Source organism: Cinclus cinclus, chromosome 5 (genome assembly GCF_963662255.1).
Source record: "Cinclus cinclus chromosome 5, bCinCin1.1, whole genome shotgun sequence".
Classification (NCBI taxonomy): Eukaryota; Metazoa; Chordata; class Aves; order Passeriformes; family Cinclidae; genus Cinclus; species Cinclus cinclus.
The window spans coordinates 20,028,401-20,051,162 of NC_085050.1; the positions used below are offsets into that span (position 1 = coordinate 20,028,401).

The 22,762-nt window shown below is 33.2% G+C and overlaps 1 protein-coding gene across 1 annotated transcript in view; it reads left to right on the top strand.

The window, feature by feature from the left end:
- Positions 1-22,762, top strand: part of PCDH7 (protocadherin 7) — a 260,423-nt gene that overhangs the window by 123,566 nt on the left and 114,095 nt on the right. Inside the window, exon 3 of the mRNA XM_062493441.1 lies at positions 681-897. Coding sequence (XP_062349425.1) covers positions 681-897 — 217 coding nt within the window. The remainder of the gene's footprint in view (positions 1-680; positions 898-22,762) is intronic.

Genomic DNA, 22,762 nt, shown 5'->3' on the forward strand with positions numbered 1-22,762 from the left:
TGTTGTGTCAGCTGCACTCGTGGTACTTTAAAGGCTTTATTAAGTCAGCTGGCAACACACCCTGTCTCCAGGCACTGGCTGTTATGGCAAGGGACCTAAGAGACTTTTTTGTCCCTTTCCTGGGTTTTTTCCCCTATTTCCCCCCCTCTCCTTTCTCATGTTAACTAGCTGTCAGAAACACATGTAGCTATCTATAAGATCTATAAGATTTTATAGAAATCTTATGGGTGTGTTGCTGTGCTTGTAATGCCCACAATAAAGTTTACAGATGAGCATTCTTACCCACCCACACAGTTCTACACATACATGTTCACACACTGTCAAGTACCTTTATGCAGTCTGATTGATATTAATTCTGATCAACTTACTACAACTGATTGATAGAGAAAATGCACAAAATTTATAAATAATTATAACCAGCTTTCTTAGCCCATGTAACCCTTTGAAAGGAGGTTATGATAAACTGTGTGAAGGTTCTGGACCATGCATTACAGTAAAATTCCATACATAGTCTGTCCAGTGGCCTTTTATGTAAGAACTGTACTTTCTGTTTGCTTTAATGTAGACAAAATTGTTTAATTGGTAAATGTTAAAATATTAGTTTGCTTAAGTCATGTTTTGAGAATCAGTTGTTCAAAGACTGAACTTTCCAGTGACATTCAGAATCTTTTCTCTTGCAGCCGTTTCGTAGAGTGACGTTTTCTGTTGTGAGTCAGCCTCAGGACCCGCATCAAGGGTCATTGCAGAGTTGCTATGACAGCGGTCTGGAGGAGTCAGAAACACCAAGCAGTAAGAGTTCATCAGGGCCAAGGCTGGGTGCCCTTCCACTCCCAGAGGACAACTACGAAAGGACCACGCCGGATGGCAGTGTTGGTGAGGCAGAGCATATGGAAAATGGTAGGGGCAAACACAACATTCACACACATAATCTCACTAACAAGCGATGCTAAGTAGACTTTTGAAAGGTCAGTCCAAAAACATAAATAAATATATTAAATAATTAATATCGTAATTATTTGATTTTAAAGTTTGTTAAAATGCAGGTACACAAAGTAATGGAGCATAACACCGCTAATTAGAACAGCACTTTTTTTTTTTTTTCCATGACTTAAAATCTACATTGCAGAAGCAGTTAAAACACTGAAAAAAAAATCAGTAAAGGTCTGGGAAATGATAATTGAATAAAAATGATATAATTCTCATTTTAGATAAAAGACCATAAAGGACATATATTCTCATTTCCTTCCATTTTTGATTCAAATCCTACTTAGAAAATTTCCCAGAATGTAATATATACAGCATCAGGAAAAAAATAGCAATTTAAAACCCCATTCTAGAGAATTCTCTTTTCCCCAAAAATGTTATATAGAGTGTTTTCAAAATGAAACCCAATGCCAAGTCCATTCTTCATTATTCAGAATAGAAGAATTTACTTTCCTTTTCTTCACACTTTATTTTGTACAGTACTTTTACAAGATTTCATTTAAATTCAGGATCCATTTATGTAGAAGGAAAAAATGTTGAGTACTTATTTATTCCATAGTAATTCTCCTATAATTAAACCAAAAAATGTTAACACAAGTCTCAGGTTAGATTCTGTTTTTCTTTCTAAGACTATTCAGGATTAAAAAAGTAAAAAAGGCTTACTAATTTTGAAATCTATTTTATAAAACATGAGTATTTCATTCCTCTCCACTTTTTGGCATTGATCTAAAGTTCTTTGAAGTGAGAGACTGACTTAATCATAATGTCATTTGTCCATAAACAACAAAATAAATTAATTAGAGTCAGTGTACAGATTTTTGATAACCAAAGAAATAATGAGTTTTCTAAATCAATTGTTATAGGTGGCTACATGCAAGAAGGGTGGTGTATATTTTTGTTATAGAATGAATTAATTAGTTTGGCTAAGTACATATTAGATTTTCAGAGATTAAAATACTGAATAATTGTTCTTGGGCTTTTGTCTTATCTGAGATAGATATGTCAACCCATTAAAACTATGTTATTTTTCATGGTAAGATATTTCCAAATCTAGTATGCATTACTGAAGAATGGCTACAGCAGTCTTCATATGCTTAAAGTGTATATCCCAATAGCAAAAAAATTAATTTACTAAAAAGGAAGATAGTATTATCCATTTAAAGATATATTAGGTTATATATGTTTATACATTTATATTTATATATTCTCCTTGGTTGTTTATATGAATATATTTGTTTACATTTCATTTTTCTGGGAATGTGGTAGGGGGAAAATTGATAATGGTATTACTGGAAAAAAAGTCAGAAAAAAAGTTTATAGAGTTTGTACCTAAATTTGGCTGATAATTTTATTGTCTGTTTTGTAGTGAGATTTTGTGGTTAGCATAATAAAATTTGTCAGTTCCCTCGGACATCCAGCAATGTAGAGAAATTATAGAACTTCTGAGTTCAGAAACAATTTTAACATGGGATATGCCCAATCCATGCTGGAGAAACTATAGAATCACAAATGAACATAATTTTTAATGTATTTGGTAGCCAATGGAAAAGAAAATCACACTAACTGAAGTGCAATTGAAAATGAAAAGTGCTTGAACACCGATGAGTTTCATAAGTTAAAGCAAAATCGTTTAAGTATTCACATTGATGCAGAAACCGGAATTGCCTTCGAATAACTAAAATATTTTAGATTCATTTAATTTTTTTTAATAGTTTATTTTATATTTGGTAGGATTAAATTCTTTGATTAGGTTTTGAAAATAGTATTCTAAAATTAATAGATAGAAACATAGAGGTAGATAAATATATCAGTGTATGGTGAATGAAAAAAAAAACTCTAGTAAAAAATTTTGCATGGTAAAAGACATGCATAGAATCAGTATTTCCTCCTCCTTTATAAAACCTTGAACAGAGACCTTTAAAAGGTGGGTGATATTGTGGTAAAAATTATACTCTACAGAGTTCTGGATTTTGCTGTCACGTTTTAAAGACAAGATTTCAACAGTAGCATGTCATCTACCTCCAGAAATTTCTGTTAAGATTAATCTATAAATGATGATGGAACAGGATGGAATGTAGTTTTGTTCCTTCACATATGTAATACCTGATATTTGAGTAAACTTTCTGGCATATGATTCTTAAGTCCACTTGTATTTTAACTATTGCATTGTTCAAATTCTGATAATGTAATCTTCAATATTAATGGATCATTCTGACAGAAATAGAATTGAAATTGAAGTCTGTCAAGCGTTCATTTGTCACATTTAATTGGAATCTAGGTAATCTGCAGTGTTTGGCTATGTTAGGTTTTAATCAGGATTTATACTGCATTTTTATGAAGGTTTTCCATGGAAACAGCATTTTGGAAGTGATCTCGGTTATTAAATTTACTTCAAATATTTACCATTTAATTTCAGTTGGTGTGAAACAATGCAGTTATAACTAATTGCTTTGGATTTCCTTTCATTTTCGACTTTGAAATAATAATCTTCAGAACAGTACATGAAACCTTCTGATATCTTTGCTTCTCTGTTTTTTTCAAGCCTAGATGACTAAGGAAAACAAGTAATCTTTACAGTTAAGACAAATTTAAGAAGGTTCAGTTCACAGGCAGAGTATATAGGGAATTCAACTTTCTGTTTGCTGTTAAGAGCTTCTTTACATTTTCTCAGTTGAGAATAAAAAACTGGAAAATTGGAAAAAAGGGTAAGGGGGTTGATTTTCCTAGAACATGGTGTGCATTGCCCACCAGCCTACATGACTGTCAGATGTAGATTGAAGTTTTATTCTCCTGATTAGCTGTGGTGTCAGATGTGGGAGAAAAAAAAAATAAAAGGAAGAAAAAAAGAAAGAAAAAAAGAAATGTTAGCAGATTGACTGTGAAAATTCAGTATGCAAAGATCTTGTTAATTAGTAAAATCTGCAGAACCAAAAGTAACTTCTGAGTTAATTTATCCCCTGCCCTTGGAGCTTTCCTTACAAGGAAATTCTGCTCATATGTGCAGCCTTCACTGATTTTGCTATTAGAATGGTACTGTCTTAATGTAAATTGCACAATAATTTTCTGAAGAACATTTCCATTACATTCATATTTGTATATCAAGGGCAAATACATTACCATGGTAAATTAGTTTCCTGGTCTTTTGTCATCACTTTCTAGTTCTGACCATGACTAACACAGCATCTCATAAGAAAATCTTAAAAAATTCTGAGACAGAAGCTTCCAGAATTACCTCTCCTCCTAACCCCAACAGTTAATAGCCAGCATGTGACTTTCTAAATAATAATAATAGTAGTACTAAAACCCACTAATTTACCACAAGCCAAGTTACTGGCCTGAAGGATATCTTTCAACAGCGAAATCCTCTGAAGGCTGCCAGAATTGTTTTGGATTTGTTTTTTTTTAACTCTTATTTAACTGCTTTAATGACTATTCCTTTTTTTTTTTTCCATTATGAAAAAGAGCATGAAAGCATTCCATTTTAGTTTTAAAATATATGGATTGTTATGTTTTCTTATGATTTACCTTTTCTCTGAATTATAAATCTTCTTAGGTTCTATTTCTTCTAGCAAAGGTAGGGATGGCTGGAGATGTAGTTTCATGATTTGAGGAATGGACAAGACAGTCTTTTCATACTAATTCCTATGATATTAATTACAGATATGATCTTTAAACAGAGCTTTCATTGTTCTGTTTAATTTCCCTCCACCTGGTTCTATTAGGTCTCTCTCATGTTTCTTGCAACTCTCAGAAGTATTTCATTATATTCCTTCTCCCTGCCCCCTGATTTCTACACTGCATACCTACAGTTTATTTATGCATGTAGTGGCTTAATCAGTTTTATTTTTTTCTTTAATTTAGCTAAAGGACCTGTAGTGGTGAAACTGCAGCACTGCAGGTTATGACTTGTATGATCTTCCCTGCAGATTTGTTTCCATGCAGTCCTAATTAAACTGTTTGCCACACCTGAGATATCTGCCTTAAAGCTAGATCAGGTACTTCTACATGAACATGTCTTTGATCTGCAGCACAGAATTTTAAGTTAGCCCATGTTTCAATATCAAATAGGGTTGGAGAGGAGCAGTCATCTCAGTGATAGAAGGAAAATAAAGGAATGGTTTACAGCTTCCATTTTTGCAGGGGGAAATGGAGTAAAGAAAGATTAAGTGACATGTCTGAAGTCACAGATAAAGTAAGGAAGAGAGCTTAAAAAGGAGCTCAGAATTTTTGTGATTCAGTTACTTGACTCCCACAAAGAAATCAGTAGATAAATTACTCTCTGAGTGACACATGAAGAAATAAAAGCCAAGGAAAAGAAGCGCATTACCTTGGTTCACACAGCCTGATAATATCCTCTGTTTTCAATGACAATTTCAGATTTAGACTGCAAGTTACACCATCAGTATAGAGAAGGGGTTCATAATGTACGGAATGATGGCTTGAAAATGCGAAGTGAATTTTGATAATTAATAAATGTAATTAATTTTATCTATAAGAGCATTCTCTCTTGTGAAATATATTTTTAATCTGTTCTCTGGACCAAAGTGGTAAGAAAAGAATCCATTAATTTAGAGAACCCATGTTTACAGAGTCTATTTTCCTTTAGCTTTTTGTAGTGCAAATTTCACAGCTTAATGTTCTTGAAGACTTAACTGTATAATGGCAAACACACACTCATTGACTTATTTCAGAAAATGACTGCATTTTTGCAGTTTCCATTATTTTCAAATGTTCTTTCTTCTTGAATTCAGGTCCTAAAATTGCATGAGAATAATTTTGCTTTAAAATTGTATCCTGAAAATGTTGATGTAAGTAGTCCATCTGAGAGTCTGAATCAGTAAAAGTTTTCAATACACTGATCACACAAGTAACAGTTCCCCTTTTTTTTTTTTGGTTGGTTTATTTTCATTCTATCATGGCTGCTACATCTACTTTTTCTTATATATGATTCTGCAAGCATGAAACCACAATACAAGAAACTGCTGCAAAAATTATTGTATAATACAAATACATAAGACTTCTTACCTTTGTTTCTGATGAATCTTAACCTATAATTAAGCACATCATTAATTTTGATTTCTGTAACACTAGCAACATACAGGGGTAATGTTTTGGAGCACATGCATATTCAGTGATGAATTATATCTTGAACCAGTTTTTTTTTTTTTTTTGAAAATGCAGCATTCTGATAAGATCTGTGAAAAAACATTTTTCAAGAGGAAAAAAAAAAGCCCAGCTTGTAAGACATAAGACAAACTGTGCAGGAATTCCTGATACACTAGTGCAGTCTTATGTAAGGCAGGGAACCTGGCTGGGAAGAACATTGGCTTCTTTTCTCCTTGATTTGTTTTCATTCCTAGTCTTTTGCTGTGTTCCTTTAGCTGACTGTATGCCTTATGTCTATGATTTTTTACAACAGAAGAATAAGTTTGATAACATAGATGTACATTAGTACTTTAAGTTTCAAAATGATATAGTGCCTGTGCTTTAAGAATTATTTGTATTTTGAATCGTTATATATATATACTTGTAATAGAAATGAGGGAACTATACCTTGTGACAAATTCCTAGTGCTAATCTATATTTTTACATACACGTTTACTTTATTTAGTCAATAATTTACCACACAAAGTTGAGAAATTATTTTAGGTTGTCCATTATATGTCATTGCACTAAGATTTATTGTATATAAACTACTATTCTATGTTTACATTGTACTTTAAATGCACAGTGCAAAGTAAAGCCCCAAATATACACCAAATACAATCAGATATAGCTTTCATTGAAGACAACAGAATAGCATTTTTTATACCTCCTCTATTTTCCTTGGCTGTCCAAACTTCTATGTTCTATTCAAGAAGTGAACCTGAGTTTGCTCTGAATGGTTTTCTGCTTGATGAGGGTTTGAACTGCTCCTCAGGGAACATACGCTTGGATCTTCTGGAATCAAAGAAGGAATATTTCTGTATTGGAAATCCACCCCCCACATTGGTAGCAAAACAAATTAATCAGCACTTTTCTGATTTTCTGATTAGAATTGTGTGTCTATTCCTGTTCTCTGTTGCTTTCCCATTGTATTTGTTCTAGCTCTTTTTGTGCTGCAGAGTGAATAGCATATGCCTCTTCTCTGAAAAATCATATACATAGGATTTCTTCTTCCACTCCTGATTTCAGTATTCTGCTCTTAACAAAGAAAATACACAGCAATAACTGTCCACCACTGTTAAAAATAGCCTATTGATACCAGATAACTTGAAATGTCATTTACTAAAACTTTGATTTCTTTTGTTACCCTTTAAATGAAACTCCATGTTCGCATTCCAAAAGTTTTAAACCAATAATTTGAAAGTGGACAAACACTTTGGATTTTTAAAGAACCATACCTACAGTTATACCCATTAGGATTAAGCAAATGAGGGAAGTGTTTGTATGTGCATGTGGGTGTGCACACTCGTACACATCTCAGTGAGTCAGTTCTCGCTGCAAATACTCATGAGATCTAGACAGTTGCAGTTATATAACCTGCCTCATCTATGAATTTCAAATCAATTCCACTGAGGTGGATATGAAGGAAAATACCAAACTGACAAGTGGAGATCTAAATGATCAGAAAGTAAAGCAGTACGTCCACTGTCATGCTGTGAATTGATCCAAAAATTGTGCACCCCTCAAAAAGTAATAATTTGAACATCACTTCCAGTTTGATGAAGGTTTTGCAACTGACTTAGTGAAGTTAGGCTTTTGTCCAAGTCTTCCGTGCCAGCTGCTAGCTCAGGCAGCCTCCCACTGATGCAGATTGCAGAACTCCCTTTGATAGTGTCGCAGTCCTCAATGTAGATGGAAGGCAAAATGCATTCCAAAATTTACAGACTCAAGGAAGAACAGACATCTGTTCTATGAATGGAATATTTAGCAACCTTTGCATCCAAGGCAGCCTCTTTCCTGAAAAAAATCTAATGCAAAGATTCAACGGAAATTTATTTTTCCTCTGTTCCATTGAGTCCTTTCAACATACTCTATTTCCCAGTTGGCTTATTTAATGACAGATTCTTCAGTTTCCTGGACAACATTAGCTCTTTCTATCCCTTCAAATCTTCAAGTATAATAAAGATTCAAAACAAGTATTTTATAGGGGTATTTCATCTTAGTTTTACTGAAAAATATTTTTTCCTCTATATATGGGAAATCTAGGCAACACATAGGGTCAGACCAAAGATCATTTGGTGGCCAAAATAAGGTGCACAGAAAAAAGCATAGCAGGAAAAATAAACTGATTTATTTTCCAAATAGTCTTGCATACATCATCTGTTGGGAATTCTGATTCCCTGAGCCACATAATGTGCATTTAGTAGTCTTTATGGATTTACATATTCAAATTTGTCCAGTTTCCATTGCATGCAACTATTAATACCACTTTTTCTGAACAAGGGTTTTAAAACTGATTGTGTGACCCATTAGTCTTGGATTGGACAAAGGAAAAAAAAAACTTACTAGCCTGTAAAGGAACAGTACATAGGCATTTTTAATGACAATGTGTTGATTTGTACCCATGCTGAAATTTGCTGTTGTACAAGAAGTCCTTTATTCAGCTATTGTTTCAAAAGGTTTAAAGTCCAAAGATGTGTGTGTGTATCTTTTATGTATTTTAGCAAATATAAATGCAAGTTTAGTATGCCAAAATCTACAGAATGATATTTAAAGGAATCAGAAGCTACAGTATATGTGCCACCTGTAGTTCTGACAGTTCTATTTTCTATTATATTTTATAACTTATTTTCAGAGAAATGTAACAATTTCTATGATGACAAGAGGATTTAAATGCAAGCATAATTTGAATTCAGACATTTAAGTATTTCTGCATATTACTATGATATCACTTATATTGATTTTTCTTGCTTTAACAGCAGCACAGCATTCAATGTGAACGCTAACTCAAATGCTTAGAATGAGTAAAGAAACAATCATGGAATATGCTAGAACAAGACATACACTGGAACTTTTAAGAAATTGCTTCAATTTCTTAATCCAATAACCATATTTCCCTTCCCCTTGTTTTGGGCAAGGAACAGCAATAACAACAAAACCCCAACTACCAAAAAAAACTCAGGGGTTTTATTCTCCAACAAAATTTTTGTGCAGAGATAAAAGCAAACGAAAAGTCAGCATTTATTGTGTCAGAAAATGTATTTTAGTAATCAGTATTTTATAAGGTGATTTTTTGTTTTTTTCCCCTGTAGATTAGAATAATAGATTCTGTTAATATTAATTGCAAATATTTTATTGTAGATAACTTGCCATTCATGTTTAAAAGAACTGTCAATTCTTATGCAACTTTTAAGAAAGGACAAAGGCATCTCTCCATAAATTAATTTAAAAAATATTGTTTTGATGGAGTATTCCAATTTGTACTTTTTTTCTTACATGTAAAATAGGAAATTAAGACATAAATACAACTTTCTATTTGGATAGTAGGAAGACTAAAATGCAAAGGCAGTGAAGGAAGAACAGTATTGATAATTAATTTATATTGCTTATTGTGTGTTCTCTTGTTATCAAATGTGCCCACATGAGCTTCTCCAACTTATTTGTTTTAACCTGGTTTTTAGCTATATCTAAGGAACAAATCAACCCTGAAGATCCCTGCAGGAGCACTTGTTCTTTTGCTAAGCAATCTGCATTATTTCATCAGAAAGGGAAGAAAAATTAAAGTGTATCATATTTAAATTACATGTAAACAAGACATAAGACTATGTCTTGTTTCAAAGTGTTAGTTTTTTCACCCTATGGTTTTATGGCAGAATTTCCTTGATCAAAGGATTTTTCTACCTTTTTCTGAAATTGTAATGGTGCCATAAAGACCAGTAGGGTCCATAGAGAGAATTCTAGGAAAAGGCTTTTTAAATTAAATCTCATTAATTCAAAAAGTGTGTGGTATTTGTGTCCTGCTGGTCTACTGTCTTTAAATTATTTCAGCTGCACAGTCAGTGGTTTTCTTATGTAGTTATTCTGCTCAGATTAATTCATATTTCCTTTGAAGGGGAGAATCTGACCCTTTTTGGGGCAGTGCAATGATATACACATCATCATGAGATATTAAAGTAACATTATCAATGTAATATGACACTGCAAACGTTTGTTACGAAGTGAAGGCAAAGAGACTTGATGTAATTTTACCTTCTATTGTTGTTAGTGAATAACAGAAACTTCTATTCTCTGAGGAGAGAATAGAAACATTAGTTTTCTTTAACAAACTCTTTGAGAGATAAAATTTTATATGCATGGTATGTCATTTTATTAATATCTCTCAATGTCTAATTCTATTAACAGTGGCCACCATTCCCTGCTACTGAATTAGAAAATTTATACCAACATTCTTTTTATATTCTGCTATGTATTGCAATAATAATATGGGGATTATTGTAATATATCTGTAGATTTGACAGCTCTGGAAATGTGCTTGTTCTAGCTATCTCATACACATCCATTATTCAAGTACATGAGAGAGCAATAAAATAGTTAACTTTGTTTTCTAGGTTTCTGGTGGTTTCTATGGCTCAGGGGGTTAAATGGATAAAGGAGAAATAACCATGAGTATCATTATTACATATGCTGATTTCTAAAATACAAGAAATCTAAGCATTTGAGTTGTGTTTGAGGATGTCTGATTCAGTGTCCCACAGCATGATTAATATACTGTGTTTAATGTAGTTCTATTATTCAGTTAAATTATTTTTGGGACAAAAAGGGTGGGCAAAGGTAGTCAAAATGAGACCTCCTGCTTAATTATATGTACAAAAAGTTTTTATGCTTATTGAAACGTTGTAATAGCATGATGAAAGAAATTTTGTAATGACATATAAAGCATGTAAGAAAAAATTTAAACAATCCTGGAGAATTAAAAAATGGTGACTGATCCATTTGACAATATGCAAGGAACCTGCACAGTATGACTCAAGAGTCATGGAATCTGCCTGGATGAGTCACATCCTTCCTGAAGCCCTCTTCGTGGTGTTGTACAGAGGTACAGTGTAGCAGCAGAGGGAAACAGCATGGACTTTGGTTCTACTCTTAACATGCTCCAGATAGCCTTCTCATATTTTAGCAATTAACATTGGCCTGAGAAAATCTGTAAGAAAAACAGGATTTAATAATTTTGACTCCACATTATCTTTTCTTTTTCTTGGAAACAATGCTAAAATGTTATATTCTGTGTACTATAACCCATAGTTCTCCATTTGGATGATGCCAAGGATGAAGGGTAAAGGATGATAGGAAAAAATCAAATTTAAGCTACACCAAATTATCTTTATGTCTTTTTTATTCAGTATGAGGGACTCAACAGCAGTATGCAAGGGGCATTAATAGAATTGATTTTTCCCACCCATTTTTTTCCCCTATATTGGAAATTATCATATTTGCAGAATTAAACTTTGGGAAATAACAGTGGCATAAGAAGCTGGCTCACAGAGAATGACGAAACAAAATAGTTCTGAGAGTCAGAGGAATACATCCTAGATTTTATAAATGACAATACAGAGGACAGGCTCTGTACTGCCTCAGTGCACCATTCCTGACAAAAGATGTTGCTTAGAGGCATAGCTCACTTGCCAGGAGCATAGATATGGAAACTTGAGACAGTCAGATCTAATCTCGCAGATAGTAATGGGAAAATGCAGAAAAACCCAGGATGCCCCCAAAGGTTTAGGTAAGTGAATATTTTCCCCTTGTTTTTCTCTTCAAAAGGAAACAATTGCCTTTAGCTTTTAGCAGGTAGAGAGTCCCACATGCTGTTCTTCATGCTACGAATTTTAAGTGGAAAACCTTTTCCAAACCTTAAAGAAAGATATTCTCCTGAAGTTTCTTGATAAATCTTATCAAACATGTTACATTAATTGAGGAACTTAAGGAACTTAAATTTATATTTTTATATTTTATAAAAATAAAATGTCTCTACCACCCCTGCTCTATGCCTAGTACTGTTGTATTCTCTGTCACATGTAACAGATGTTTAGAAAGTTCTTTTTCAGAAGGGGTTAAGCAAACAAACTTTACCGACAAGACAAATTTGTTTATTACTGCGAAGACAAATAGTAAAAGAATTGAATCAAGCTCAGTTCAGTAGTGATAGAAAGTCATTACTCTCAGGTGACAGTTAACTGGCTTGTAGAAAATGAGTTAGCACTTTGAGAATATTGCCCACTGGAGAGATGCTTGTGCCCCCACAAGCATTAACTGGCATCCTGTTGAGACTGTCAGCTTAGGAAAGAGGAGAGCAAAGAATAACTAAGGTAAAAAGATCTGATACAAAGTCCATTAGTCTTTGAATAGCAGTGGCTGCTAAGTTCTACTTTTTGGGCTGGCTTTTTATCATGGACAGAGTATTCTGTCTACTCACAAGCTGGCACTTCCTTTCAGCTTTAGGTTTATGTGGAGAGAGGAAATCTACACAGGGTTGAACTTTAGCAGTGGATTAAAACAGTTTCACACATAAGTGTAGGAAAGGACACCAGTCATGTTTTCAAAGTCATGAGTTTCAAAGCAGAATTGATTCCTATACTTCTTAGCACTTATATTAATCTAATTTAAATGTTCTTATGTGAATAAGTTCAGATTACCTCGATGTAAAGAGGTGCTTTAGTAATACTACAATGTGAATTACTTTCTGTTGCCTCCTGGAAAGTAATTGTACTTTACAGTACTGGAGTGCTTCTGCTCTATTACCTGAAAATAACATTAGTTGTTCTTTGTCAAGAAAAGGTAGAAAACAGAATTATTTTTTTTCCCCCTACTCTGTAGATTTTCAACCAATTCTGATCTCCTGCTGAAAAAAATATGTTTTTTCCAAAATTTTACTGTATTGATTCACTATTTTCTCCCACAAATATTTCTTAAAATTCTCTTGTTTAGTTTCCCAGTTCCTTGATTACATCTTCAGAAAATAACCCCATCATTTTTAATTATAGAAATTCACATATATATTCACATAAGTTATTCACATAAGTGCATACAATACAGTTTCCAAACAGGTCTTGAAAGAGCAATTGAACATTAAAAAATTCCATTGAAAGTGCCTTTTAAAATGTTTGTTGGTATTTTTTCCTATGTTCACTGACAAAATCTTGGAAGTACAGTCTCTGTGTTATGCCTCACAATTTGCTGTCAAAAATCTCAAAATGTCTTGAGCACTGAGAGGATATTGTGGGACTTTCTTACATCATCTTTTTTACTAGTAATTGCAAAGGGATTATCATTTTGCAACAGTTAAACAATAAACTCATTTAGACAGTCTAAATCTGCCACATCTCACACAGGACTAAAATTTCTTTAGCATAATGCTACAGTCGCTCCTTCGTTTTCCAGAGGAGCTACACTCCACAAAAGGCATAAAATACTTGAGCATACAGTATTTCTGAGATACTGCTATAACAAAATAGATTGTGACTTCATTCACAATACTACAACTGTGTAAAAAAGGGATTTACAACCATTATAAACAGCTAAATATAGTTCCATCCTTAAGGCCCAACATTTTGCAATTTTTTTTCACTTAACTGGTATTTTATACAGAGATATCATGAAAACATTGCAAGTAGAATCTGTTCAGCCAGACAAACCATTATTTATGAGTTTCAAATGACAAGATTGTAACTAATGCTATCGGTAGGGGTGTAGAATTGTAGCAAATATCTAAACCTGTTATATTTTATGTTTATTGGAATAAAGACACTTTGGATCAAATACTGTTATGCTTCTACACATTGCCTAAATCATGCAAGTCTCAAGATGCTCACATATATAACAGAATATTACTGTCAGAATTAATTGAAGGGCCTCATGAGAAAAACAGAGGTTAGATTGACCTCAAAGCAAAATATAAACATATACAAATTTCTGACAATTTTTATTTAACTTCACATATTTTCATAGCTCTTTTCCATATTTCTGTGCTTCATTCATAGCCCCCGAAGGTTGGATCTTTGTGCATAGCTTTGTCATAACTTTCACAGATGTGACTTTAGAAAAATAATAAAGTTGAGCAAGCTGGCTCTTCTGTGTGTGCAGCAAGACACTCCCTTGGGAAGCAGACAAGAAAAATAGGTAAAAAGTTGAAATTATTAATAAAGATTATTAAGTATTTTTACTATGAAATAATGCCAAATTTCTATTGAAAAAGGTTCCCTATATTTTTAAATTCAGTCTTACTTATGTATTCAGTCAGTTAAAAATAGTGTGACATTTTCTCTTTTAGCATTATATTAAATGCTTCTGACCTTAGTGAGAGTTGTGATTTTTTGTGGTGTGAAACATCTGGCAAAATATACAAATATATATGCTTTTAAAGCCTCTGATCCCTAAGATACTTATAACATTATTTCTAACTAAAGCACATAAAGAACTACTTACTTAGATTTTCCTCAATTTTTTAGTAGGAAAGAGGTTTTTGTGAAAGTTTTAGTGCATTTCTCTGAAATCTAAACTTGAACAGCCTTTGAAATCTTTGCATTTACTGCTATAGCTAACTAGAGAGAACTATTTTTATCAGTTTAGCAGATCTGTCTTGCAAAGGCACTTCCTTGGGTGAATAAGAAAACAAAACAAGAAATACTTCTGAAATAACAGGTCCAAATAATAGGTTAAAAAAAAAAAATTTGGACAACTAGTTACAAGTAAATAAAATGGCACCTGTGTTCAGATATCAGTGATTAATCAGCAGCTCTGGTTGCCAAATAGAGAAGCAGCTGCGTTGTGCTGCATCAGCAAGAAATGTTTCCTCCAATTTAAGAATTCATTTCACAGCATGATTGGGAATAGATATTGGGAGCTGGTGAGTCTAGGTTCTGCTTTCATCTCTGCCACAACCACAGTGAAAAAATGAAAAGTAAAAATCTTTAGGAAACATGCAAAATATATTTCATAGAATGGATAGGAAGTTATTTGTAAAGATCAGTGAGTTTCCTAAAGGGAAAGCTGCTGATAACTGCCAATTTCAAATTACTTCCTAGTTTTAGTTTGATTAAGCTTAACCTTTACTATTCTCATCTTCTAGAAAATCTCTCTATAGTCATGGTGATTTGCAAGCACAGAATTTGTCAACAAAGGGAGAAAAATATTAAAAGTGAAGAAAAAGGAGCTACAGAGGTTTGATATGGACCAATGCATTAATTTTCCTAAATAAATATTTTTTTCTTAGAGTTAAGAGAATTGTATTATACAAGCTAAGCTTCATATAAATATTCTGTTGATTTTAAAAAATCAATTGGCAATGCTTAATTCCAACAGAATTTCTCTGACCCTTTTCAAGCCTTGCTGTCTTTCCACCCCCAACCAAGAAGTTCTCCATTGTTAACGAGCACATCTACTATCTGGAGCAGGGGGGAAGATGTTTACAAAGCTTCCACTACTCCAGCAACATTTCTGAAAGACCCTTCCTTTCTTGACTGAAATTTCATGCAATGGAGTAGTCCCAAAAATTAGGAGAAGTGTTTGTAATTTAGGTGCTTGGGTAAGAACAACCTGTTGAGCCATAGCTTACCATTAGTGTGATGTGTAGGAGTACTACAGCTAGCAATACAGTGAAGGTTATTTTGCTGAATGTTTTAATATGTTTAAGGCTTAAGGAATAATTACCCTTTTCTTACACACGAATAAATATCTAGCATTTATTTAAGACAATGTTAAAGCATCCCTCTAGATGTTTTAAAAATATTTTTTAAGCTTTTTGATGAAGTGGTAGACTATTCATTGATAATGTTGGAGTTGAAAACAGAAAGCAGTGCCTTTAGTGATGATGTGCATAAGTGAAGATGCCTCTTTGTGCTTCAGAAAAGCAGACTTAGCTTTCAGTTTGGCTTTTTAATAAGTTCAAAGATACTATGTCTTCTGCATGCTTCCCAGAGACATATTTGCCAACATAACCATATCACTTAAATTTTTACATTTGTCCTAAGGAATAAAAAATCTTGCAACAGATGATTACGTGACAACAGTATAACCACTAATGCAAGAATGACTTAAACAAAAGTAACATTCCAACATTAATTATAATAAATTAGATTGTTTAGCTGGAGAGAATGAAAAGGGCATTTTATATTTATGCTAGAATTATACTTAGCTTCTTTCTATGTTTTAAAGTGTCATAAATCTAGCATTTTAATATTTTTTTGTGTCCATTCAAAGTTCAGCTAAGAATAATGATAATCCAAAGTAGAAAAAAAATCCATTAAATGCTTTCTTAATGCAGTTTTGTAAAAGAAAATGGATTTTCATTATTTCAAGCACATAAATACTTTCATACACACCACAAAGATTTTCTATTCCTTCTTTCTCCTAAATTAGAATAGTCTGTTTTCTTTGAGTGATAGTGCTCTATTTCCAGAAGATCATACATGCTTCTCTCCCAGTGTCTTTATCAGTCTTTATCACAAATCTATCATTATTTTATGGAAGTTCTTATCACAGCCCTGGTGGCAGAAATACAACTGATTTAATGAAGATGAAATCTCACCTACTTTTCTACATTTTTATGTATATAAAATGATACTTTACATGATTTTTTACTGTTCAAGGTGGTAGTTTTTAATCCTTCTGTAGAGATAGCCTGAGAAAAACAAAACCAAAGAAAAAACAGATAAAAAAACAACAAATAAAAATTCCTTACAAAAAAACCTGAATTCTTAGAAGATATTGTCATTCTAAAATTTTGGTGGGGTTTCTTTGGTGTGTTTTTTTTTTCTTTTTCAGAAGGGAGTGTTCGTGGTGGATTTTTTGAGGGGTGAATATATGGGTTTTTTAGATTTTTTCTAATAAAAGAAAAGCTACCAACTTTTTTTTTCAGTCAACGATTATTGAAATAACTTTTCTCCAGAACTGAATTATATGTATGAAAAAATTATTCATCCCTCATATTTCAGGCAATGATACCATACAGAATACTTTATTTAATAGCTTGCATGAATATGCATAATTTTGAGGACTTAAGACCTTCCAATCCTTTCTTTTATTTTTTCCATCTTGTAGAGTTTCACTAATAATGTCGATTACTCTTTTGAGAAATGGCATTTTCATTGGTGTTAACTTTACATGTTATAATTACTTTTAATTTTTTTTCTTTTTAAAATTATGTATTAAAAAATGAAGGGTAAATCCCATTATATGTAATATATCTTTCTTCTCTGGAAAACCACTAGGATTTTTTTTCTCAATTTGTTGTTACACCTGGTAGCTTTGTAGCTTTTTTCCTCTATTCATATTTTTGTAGTCAATAGCTGATTATGCTAATAGTGAAGGAAATTATCTGGCTTTGAGTATAATAAATAGCAAAATACTCTGGTCTCTTGTGAGTGTTACCCTCACCTCATGATGATAATATATCATGTAGCTTATTAACCTTGCAGGGGCACAGAAATAAAACAGCAGGATATGCTGCAGGAGAAATATTTATATCACTGCATGGTGGTTTCCTGACTCATAGTAAAATGTCATGTAAACCACTAATATCAAATCGAGACGCCTATAAAAAAAAGTTATAAGTTTTTTACCTATTGGTTTGGAGAATTGAAAACATAAACCTCAGAGCAAAAAACTAACAGAGAGACAATAGCTTTTCCTTTCTGCCTGTCCTAACCAAGCCTTCCATGGAAAGATACTACTATGGATAAGATCTAGTAGATCACATGATTCTTTTCTTTGTTGGATCATGCCCTAAAGTCTATTTTTAGGAGAAAAGGAGGCTGAGAGGTGAACCTGTTTCTCTCTGCAGATTTCTGTGGAAGTGGAAAAGGGGATGCTGAGCTCTTCTTGCTGGGATCCAGTGAGAAAGATGCATGGAGATGCTTCAAAGCTATGCCAGGGGAGGTTTAGTCTGGACGTTAGGAAGAATTTCTTTACTGCCTGTGCAGCCAAACACTGGATCAGACTTTCTAGAGAGGTGATAGATGCCCAGGCCTCTGAGTGTTCAAGAGGCGTTTGGACAACACCCCGAGAAACATGCTTTAACCTTTTGTTAAACTAGGTAATTGTAGGTCTTACTACCACAAATATTCTATTCTAATTGCAAAAAAAATTAGTGTAACACATGGAATGTTGTGTATCAGAGAAGGAAAAAAATAGAATATAGAGGAAAGGAAACCAAAACTAAACTCAAAATTATTTTTTGGGCTTTTCTTTTATTTTAATAGTATGTTTCCCAGATCCCTTTGTTAAGGATGTCTGGTTCACAACACATTTCTAAAGCTCAGATTTTTCAAAATTTCTCATCAAACAATGAAACTTACTCTAACATGGCTAGTGTTTATTTTCAATGTAATGCATACTTGAAATCATGTTGGAATAAGAATATTCTCAAAGGCTAAGAAATATTTATTTTATGCTGCATGGTTTACTTAAGGAAATGACAATAATAAAAGTGATTTAGATGCAAATACCCTTGTAAAAAAATTTTATTTGAGATTCATTTTTTTCATAAAATAGAGGCGGTAGGGTCTGGAAGAGGTGTCCTGTTCAGCAGTCCCATTCTCTCATAAACTTCATTGTATATTTCACATTGCATATTGGTTGAGTTCCAATTTAAAGCCATTACCATAAAAGGAAAGCCAATTTCTACAGCTCTCTTGTAAGACAGACAGGAACTACAAGTTTAAAGATGAAAAATAGCAGTCAGTTGACTCCTTTTTTTTACTTATGTCTTTAGGTTTTTTCCATGCCAGGGCTATGAGACAATCCAAATTTCAAAGTAAAAAATGTTTTGCTGTTCAAGCCTTCCTGGATCAGCAATCACCAGACCAATGATCTTTCCCTGAATCTATGATATGTGAGAACAAGCCATCCTTTTTTTTTCCCCTCTGTGTTTTTCTTTTGACAGCTAATATCAAAATTCAATCTCAGAAAATGGTTCAGAAGGTTGTAGATAAAGAGTTATGTGTGAAGTTTTTTAGCTGAGTTGCTAACCCAGATGAGTTTATGAGTAACCTGCAAATGTAGGTGGATGTATTTAGATATATATATACATATATAGAAAGAGAACATACATAGTAGATAAAGTTTTTATATTGAGTAAATTAACAAATTGGAAATATATTTTTTAAAATCTGGACTGTGAGACAACAATAATCAACCAGCTAGGTGAGCAAGCTACCAACTTGTAGCTGAGATTACTATGTGCAGAAGTGAACAATCCTACTTTGGTCTAGAAATGGTTTAAGGAAAGCTGTAGTGTTGAGGTTGCCAGTTTCTAAAATCAAGCAGTCTAAAGGAGAGTATTAGGAGAACTAAGCAGGTTTATTAACTCAGAAAAGCACATGACTTTACTGAAAGATAATAATTGCACCTGGTTTCTGCCCACTAAATAGTTTGAGTTGGGTTGTTTTCCCAGCTGGAACATTCACCTGACCACAGAATCAACAATAACAGATGAGACTGAGCCAAAACCTATGCTGTGAGGAGGCCAGATTCAACCTTACAACATAAGTAGAACCATCATTCCTTTATGTTCTTTTCCCTTGGTTTCAATACAGCTTTTGTAATTTGCTCCCTCAGTACCTATACCCAGATCACTGGGCTTGCAGGAGAATAGTGTTCTTCTTGTTTATAGCAAATGTTGAGTGTCATCAGTCGCAGCTGTCGCAGTGAGTCATTGGTAATTAACCTGAAACTCCCTCGAGGGTTCTAGCATCTATGAGTAGGATAATAATTTTGCTGGCTTGCACTTTTGTGTTTCCTCCCTTACTGAAAAAGGTGAGAAGTGATAGTGGCATTTCACATTTTAGTCAGACAGCATTAGATGACCTCTAAAAATCATGGAAATTTGGTATCAAAATAATGGTCTTATTTAAGACATATATAAGACATAAGCAGGAACAGTACCACAATCAACCAGGTCTTTCTGAAAATAGTGCTATTAATAACTTTATTTGTAATAAACTTGGTATGGGAAATACTAAAATAGAAAGACATTGAAAAAAGTAGCACAAACTAGGTAGTGACATGGGAACTAAAATTTATAGGTGACTCAGAAACAAGAGCTGCTTGCATAGTTTTCTCTTCAGGCAACCATCAAGAGTAGACTTCCAGACTCAGAGCTTTGTGTTTTGTGAAGGTAACCTTAAACAAATAAATTAACTAGGGAAATCAAAACAAATAAAGAAAGAAACAAGAAACAAAACCAAAGCAATAACAAAAAACGCATCCAAAGAAACCCCAAAACACCATCCATGAGCTAAGTGAGCTCAATATAAAACTCTGGGCACATCTACAGTGACTCAATTTTTTAAGGTTACACTAGTAAGGTAAAGTGGGTGACAAGGGCATTGAGTTTTGTCTTTATTGTAAGTACATTTTTAGTGGGTTTTGTTATGGGTTTTTTGTTTTGTTTTTTCTTTTCTTTTTTTTTAAATAAGAATAGATTATTTAAAAATAATAGGCAGAGAATAGTAGCCAAGACCATATTTTATATCACTATAATAATATATTTTTTGCTGAATAATTATTAGAATATTTGCACAGGAAATAGAGAAACTCTATTTGGAGTTTCCTCAAGCTTCCTTTCTTCTTTCATGGGAGTCAGTAGGATTGGGTGAAATATCTTTCTGCACCTGAATGGGTGACACAATGAAGAAAAGAATATAAAAATCTTTTATATCAGAGGAAATAACATACAAAAGAAATGTAATTCTGCGAGGTAGTTTTCTTGCACAGGTGGTGGGAGTCCTGATTTCTGAAGTGCAGAACATTCAGAAGCTCATAGTTTTAATATGCAAAGTTTGATGAAGTTGAAAGAATCAAAAAATTCTACATAAAAAGCATGAATTTTTTTTAAGTTCCTCAAACGAGAAGCTTAAATAACTCAGTAGTATGTTGTATCCATAAAAAAATAAATGTCAGGATAACTAGGAGTTTTATCTTTCTTAAAATATAGTTCAGATGTGCTTCAACACCCTTAAAAATGCGTTCTAAAAACTTATTCTGGACAACCAAGACTGACAGAATGCTGACACTTTTAAAGGCAGAGGAGTTTTCTTGTAGAAGAAACAAGGGTGTGTAGTGACAGGAAAAAGGGTAATGGTTTTAACTTGAAAGAGTAAGCTTAGATTAAATATTAGAAGAAAACCAGTTTTCTGCATGGGTGGTGAAGCACTGACACAGGTTAACCAAAGAAGTTTTGGATCCCCCATCCCTGGAAGTGTTCAAAGCCTGGCTGGATGGAGCTCTGAGCAACTGAGCATAGTGAAAGTGCCCCTGCCCATGGCAGAGGTGCTGGAGCTGGATGATTTTCAAGGTTCCTTCCAATCTAAGCCATTCTAAGATTTTATGAGGCACTTACATTTTTTAAAATTCAGTGGCATACTGAAGGACTTCTCATAAAAGACAGTAATTTCTGAGATTATGCTCCAATAAATGGGTAATGTGCAGAAGTATTTCAGAAGGTACTGAAAACCCTGTGTTGAAAATTGTTGATTAAATCTGAAATGGAAAGGAATTTGATTTTCCTGGATTCTTTGTGAATATCTCTGTAAAACACCTCTCAAATTAGGAAGTGAAATACAGTTCTATTACATAATCTGCTTTTAAGTTTCTTTTTTACTTTATCAAGTTTAGCTCACTTCTAATGTGTGTTACAAGAAGGGTGAGCACAGGGAGGGTGGTTTTATACGTTTAAAAGGTTTACACTTTCCTTCAAGCAGAATATTTGAACATTTTTAGTCAGTCAGGCTCTTTAAGTAGAAAATTAAGGATTTTTTTTTCTATGAAAATGTCTGAAAAGATTTAATAACTTAAAGAACAGTAGAGAAATCTCCCAGTCACTCTTAGTGTTTAAAATCTTTGTATTCAGATCAAACAGCATATGCAGTGCTCTGCTTTTAGATGACAAAACATACAAAAAGTCATCCTATTTGGTATCAGTAGTAGTTTAGGGCAATGAATCCTGGTATATGCTGATTTTTGAAATTTTTCTCGGTGTAGATACGTATGCACATATATAATTCAAGTAATATGTTAATATATGGTCCATTTGTTGTTTAAACTGAAAGCTCAAGTGTCAGAGTTTGAAAAACAATGACTTAAATTCATCCTAGATAAAAATCCAAACCAAAAGGCACTTGTTATATTTTTATCATTCTGTGGGATATTTCCATGGCCAAACTTTAACAAACTAACTTTTTACTTAATTACCTTTATCATACCATTAAAAGAAAATGCTTACATGAAACTGCCCATGAAAGGACAATTGCACTGGTGGTTATGGTACTTAAAGAACAGAACTATCATCTTGGAGGAGATGACAGCAAAGGGGCTGCAGGTCCCATTCCTATATCCCAGTAGTAACGATATGACCATGATGATACACAAATTACTTATAGCACTTTTCAAAAGGGCAGCTACTCTTCACTGTGGAATACAGATTAGTTATCTACACCCAGTTTTTATGGATAGTAAGCTATTAACATCTTTTAGTCTTTCCTTACATTAAACTATGAGGAGTATAATTGAAATAAATACCAATATATTGCTCTGAAATCCAAAATGGTTATGATGTTTCAAGATAATTTCATGTTAGCAGCTTGTTTTCTATTTACAGAAATTAGTCTCAGACATAAATTTATCTTTCTTGGTTCTCAAGCTGGCCAAATCTACTTAATTTTTTTTGTGTAAGTTTCTGTGCTTGTGTTCTCTCTAGACTTTTGTCTTATAAATTTCTGGTCTCAATGATATATTTAGCACCTGACATGCTTGTTGAAAAATATTTAATGTCATAATAAGCAAGAATTTTGAAAATTTCAAG